We start from the raw sequence: 5,095 nt of genomic DNA on the forward strand, positions 1-5,095 counted from the left end.
AGTGTATTCAGTTCCGTCCCAACTAAGCCGTGCAGAATTTTCTAAACCCAATTGTAATCTTTTTTCTCTTTTTTTGATACATTGTTGAAGAGAACTGGTGACAGAAAAGTAATTGTATCAGCAGAGCAAATGGAAAGTTTCCTTATGATAAAAATTTTCTTGCTGCATTTAAACTCTTCAGTATCTAAATTAATGGGACGATCAAAATACAAATTTTGATTTCTTTTTTTCGGGTTGACATGTCTTTCCATCAACGTTCTAACAAATGAAATAATTTTGGTTTGAATGCTTCCAGAAACGCAATACCTGTTACGTGACTTAGATAACAACTTTTTATTGGACAATGCAAAACATATGTGTACCCAGGTCCGGTGTTAGTTTTTTCTTGCAAATGATTGCTGCGTGATGCATTATAGCATGTAATCTAACAATTTTGAATTGTTCCAAGTGTTTATTGAGCGACGATTTGTCTATTCCAATTAAACCACCATAAAAAAGATAAATTGAAAACTATCATTGAAAATTTTATTTCGAACTTTACAGAAAAAAAAAACATCTTCTTTTACAATAAGTTTTTGATATTCAATTGTCAAAATATCCTTTTTTTTACACTAAGAGTGGCAAACTGGGTTCCAATTATCAATCTTTTGAATCTTTTCAATGTTTTTGTATTTGCTTTCTCGCCGAAGCTTTAAACTTTTCAATAGAGGAGCAACTCAGCTTGACGTAGCTGATATTTTACTTTCAAATTGATTCAACAAATTATACGGTTTTATATATGAGGGAGGGAAACAGTTTGTATCTTCTTCATTGTGTATACCAAGACAATGAAATTGAACATCTTTTTTTTTAGAAGAAAAGTCTTGCAAATGATAATATAACTTCAATGGGTTTTTGGCTTGTGCCTGCAGCGAGTACTCAATGCTAGCATTACAATACAAGACCTCTGAAACGTTGTATCGCAATATTCGCATTTTTTTTTCTCGTTGAGTTTGTGCAATGAGCCCTGATGTGGTCTCTATCTGTCTAAACCAGAGTCACAAGGCTCACCCAACTGCTGCTTCTTAATATCGATCAGTTTTACAAGCTGTTGTGAAAATTTTGATTTTTCGATATAAAATTACCTTAAATAATAAGGAGGATAAATCCCGCGCAGATTAAATCAAACAATTGAAACAACCTTTGATGGTTTAAATCAGTTTTTTGGCGGTTTTTTATTTTCATTTTGTTTTTCATTCAATTTTGTTGCTTATTGCAAGCAACAATGCCGCCCACTTTGAATGAACCAAGTTCGTTCAACAATGACTGGGAGTTTCCTTAGTTTTATGCAAGGTCGGATGTAGCATCCCCTTGCGGTTTTGACTTTTGCTGATCGGCATTGGTTTTCTCTCCCAAGTTAGACTTCCACAACCCGAGCTAGTGGCCATTGTAAGAGGGGTTGATTTTCGTCCATCAGGAGCGCAACATCACCCACTTCAAAATTTCGCTGCTTTGAAGTCCACACCTTCCGAGGCTGAAGAGAAGACAAGTACTTCTTGCTCCATCGCTTCCAGAAAATTCCAATGAGTTTCTGCATGTGTGGCCAACGTTTGGCTGGATAAGTTTCAAACGGCTGGAGTGTACTTGTCGTCAGTGGGAGCACTGGTATTGGCAGGTACTGCATTTCTTTCCCAGTCACCGACATAGCTGGTGTTAGGGTTCGTAGGTTCAGAACGTCGGTCGAAATCGGGAGGATTGGTCGTGCGTTTAGGATTGCTTCAATGTCGCATAGTGAAGTAGAAACATTGTTCCCCATGACTCTTTGCAGATGTGATTTCGCAAGTTTCACTCCTGATTCCCAAAATCCACCAAAGTGAGGAGCTCCTGGAGACTCATTGTCCAAGTGATTCCAATCTCATCTGCAGCATTCGGCATTGATTGTTTTCCGAACTTCTTGGTTGGGTTCATTTGAAGTTAACTTCAAATGAACCATTTGAAGTTTGTTCTTGGATCCAACAAAGTTCAGTCCATTGTCTGAGTACCTACTCGCTGGAGCATCACGTCTAGCACAAAATGATCTCAAAGCAGCAGTACAAGACTGGGAGGACAAGCCCGATGTTGGGTCCAAATGTATGGCCTTTGTTGTGAAACAAACAAACAAAAAAAGTCAAATTTGACTTTGAAAGCTGTTTGCCATTCAGGGTCACAAAAGGACCAGCAAAGTCCACACCAGTATGAGTGAATGGAGTCGAGGGTGTTATTCGTTCTTTGGGTAGGTCTCCCAACAATGGTGGATTTGCTCGTCCGTTGAATTGTTGGCACTTCACACAGCTCTTATGAGGTGACGAATTGCTGCTTGCGCGTCCACAATCCAGAAATGTCGTCTAAGTTCAGCAAGAATCGTGTTTGCGGGAGCATGAAAATAATTCAGATGAATGTCCTGCAGGATGAGTTTGGCCTGTCGACTTTTCTTAGGTATCACGATTTGGTTGCGTTGATCCTCTGCGAGGTTTTTGTTCTGTGTCAGTCTCCCGCCCACCTTGATGAGTCCGTCATAAACGAAGGTTTATAGTCGCAGAAGATGACTCTTCCTTGCAACTGATTCGCCAGCGTCCAATGCCCTTAGTTCATCACTGGAGAACTTAGTTTGTTCGTTTCGTATTAGCCTCAGAAGGGCGTTGCGTCTATTCGTCAATGAAGTTGGATGATCGTAACTGCCATCTTCTGGGTGCGTCTGCTTTCGATGAGCAAAAAAGGCAACATATCAAAGAATACGAATGTAGTTCTGTAGACTGCTGAACTTTTTCAAATCGACTAGTGCGTCCAAAGAAGGTTTGACCAATTGGGAGGTATTGAAAACTGCAATTTTTTTCTTTCAGAACCAGTTTTTGTTAGCTTTGGTTGGTCTGGAATCCGAAGTTCAGAGAGCCAGCTAGGTCCATGCCACCAGTAGGAAGAACTTTTCAACGTCATTGCTTCGAGTCCACGAGTCTTCCTCACTTCGTACATGGCGCCAGTTGACTTCATGCACTCGGTTGCTAACAAAGGTGTTTGGGGTCTCGTTGATATAACAAAGTACAATTGTGGCATCTGCCCATCTGAAAACTTCCTTCGGATTTCTTCCAATTTTTGAAGTGCTTTCCTCGTATGGTCCAGAACTTGCACCCTAGTACAGCTGCACACAAAACAAATGAAGCTGAAAACTGTCCTCCACAACATGTCTCGGTATGTCAAACTTCTCCACATTGTGTGAATTTTAGTCCTCTACCTTAGAAACGTCTCCATCATATCATCGGGAATTTCATTGTCCCAATTGATTCTCCGCCACCAAGAGGATTGCATGATTAGTTTCAAGGTAAGATTCATCGGAGTCAGCCAGCACAGAGGATCAAAGACGAAGACATCGTTTGTCGGGAGCCACATGACTTCTGATGAGCTACAAGTTTTCGCAGAGGGAATTCTCTCGTTGCTAGTTGACATATAACGTCATTGATCAGCTTCTTTGCAGAGGGTATGTCATCCGCCCCAGTCAAACAGTCATCGACGTAGAAGTCTCGACTGATTGTTTCTTCGACACAGGAATGCTTGCTTGCTTCTATGAGTGATCGAACAGAATGATAGCAACTGCTAGCAACCACAAATGTCACTCGGGTCATCATGTATGCATCTATTGGTTAGTCGGGCCTATCTCTCCAGGGAATTCGGTGGAAGTCCTTATCCTCCTTGTTAAGAGCCACTTGACGATACATCTTTGCAAAGTCTCCGGTGATTACAATGTGGTAGCATCGGAATCTTAGCAGATGATCAAACAAATCGTCTTGAAAATTGGGGCTAACCATCAATGTATCGTTCAGCGAAAATTGGATAGTAGTCAGAGCAGTAGCGTCAAAGACAACTCGTAGCTTTGTAGCTGTACTATCCTTTAGAATGCTGTGGTGGGGGAGGTAGTAGCATCTTTTCTCTGCCATTGCGAGCTCATCTGGTGGTACAACTTCTAGGTGACCCATGTCACGGGACTCTTTGACAAAGTCTCGGTACTGAGTGTACAAAGCCACGTCCTGCTTAAGCTTGCGTTCCAGACTGAAAAATCGTTTGAGTGCATTGGCTATGCACTCGCATAGGGTTTCAACGGTTGTCTTGAAAGGCAAACTGACAGAGTAGCGACCATTTGGCTTAGTTAGGGTTCTTTTGTCGAAAGGATCCTCAACAAATTCTTCTTCCTTCGATCGAGGGCATCGGTTCAAAGGCAAGTCTTCAACTGTCCAAAAGCGACTAATGTCCACATCAGACTCCTGACTGACGAAGTTTGTATGCAAAACTCTATCAACATTGCGCTTGCTTAGTAACTGTACTGATCCACTCACAATCCAGCCAAAAATTGATTCATCCAGGGTGAGAGATCCTTCTGGTATCCGTTTACCAGTGGTGAGCTCGTATGCCAGTTCAACTTCGCATAGAAGATCAATCCTTCCTCTTTTGTCGAAAGCTGGATCAGCCAGCGCATATCGAGATGGAAGGTTTTGTTTGCGTACATCCACATCGTCTCCTGGTAGATCTGATGTGACTTGAGGCATGATGAAGAAGTCTGCGCGAAGTGTGTCTTCTCCAGGCAATGACAAAGTTATCGGAGCCAGTCCTCTTGTCTCCAATGGGGAGCAGTTCCAACTGGTTTCACTGTTTGGTTGATTGATTTACGATGCAATCCGTCGTTCGATGTTTTCACTGACGAATCTCAAGTGCGATCCATTTTCTATCAAGGCACGGCAAATAATTTCCTGTCTGTGATGGTTGAACAACGGTATCCTTCAAGTTCTAAGTGGCGCCGTTCTGTCAGGTTCCTTAGCACTAATTACAATACACAGAATGTTTCCACTCATATGACAATCGCTTGCAATCTTCCTCTCAGTTTTGATCGGTTGTTCCCTGCGCTGAATGTCCATGTGAAGAAAAGAATGGTGTCGTTTTCTACACTGCTTACAAATGTGCTAGCTTGGGCAAGTCGTTACCATATGCTCTGGGCGCATTTAATGAAAGCACAGTCGTTTGCAAACCACTTAGTCTTTTCATGTTTGTACTTTCAACTTTTTGAACTCGTTACACGCAATTACAGTGTGAA

At 41.7% G+C, this 5,095-nt stretch overlaps 1 protein-coding gene across 1 annotated transcript; it reads right to left on the reverse strand.

Moving 5' to 3' along the window:
* Window positions 1-3,653: 3,653 nt before the first annotated feature.
* On the reverse strand, window positions 3,654-4,553 carry LOC134856320 (uncharacterized). The gene has a single exon (XM_063872683.1). The coding sequence runs from the start codon at window positions 4,551-4,553 to the stop codon at window positions 3,654-3,656; it is 900 nt and encodes a 299-aa protein (XP_063728753.1).
* Window positions 4,554-5,095: the final 542 nt, after the last annotated feature.

Source organism: Symsagittifera roscoffensis, unplaced genomic scaffold (assembly GCF_963678635.1).
Source record: "Symsagittifera roscoffensis unplaced genomic scaffold, txSymRosc1.1 SCAFFOLD_109, whole genome shotgun sequence".
Taxonomy (NCBI): Eukaryota; Metazoa; Xenacoelomorpha; order Acoela; family Convolutidae; genus Symsagittifera; species Symsagittifera roscoffensis.

Bases quoted from the DNA above. Each gene is read 5' to 3' on its own strand.
- LOC134856320 (XM_063872683.1), bottom strand. From the start codon at position 4,553: ATGCCTCAAGTCACATCAGATCTACCAGGAGACGATGTGGATGTACGC.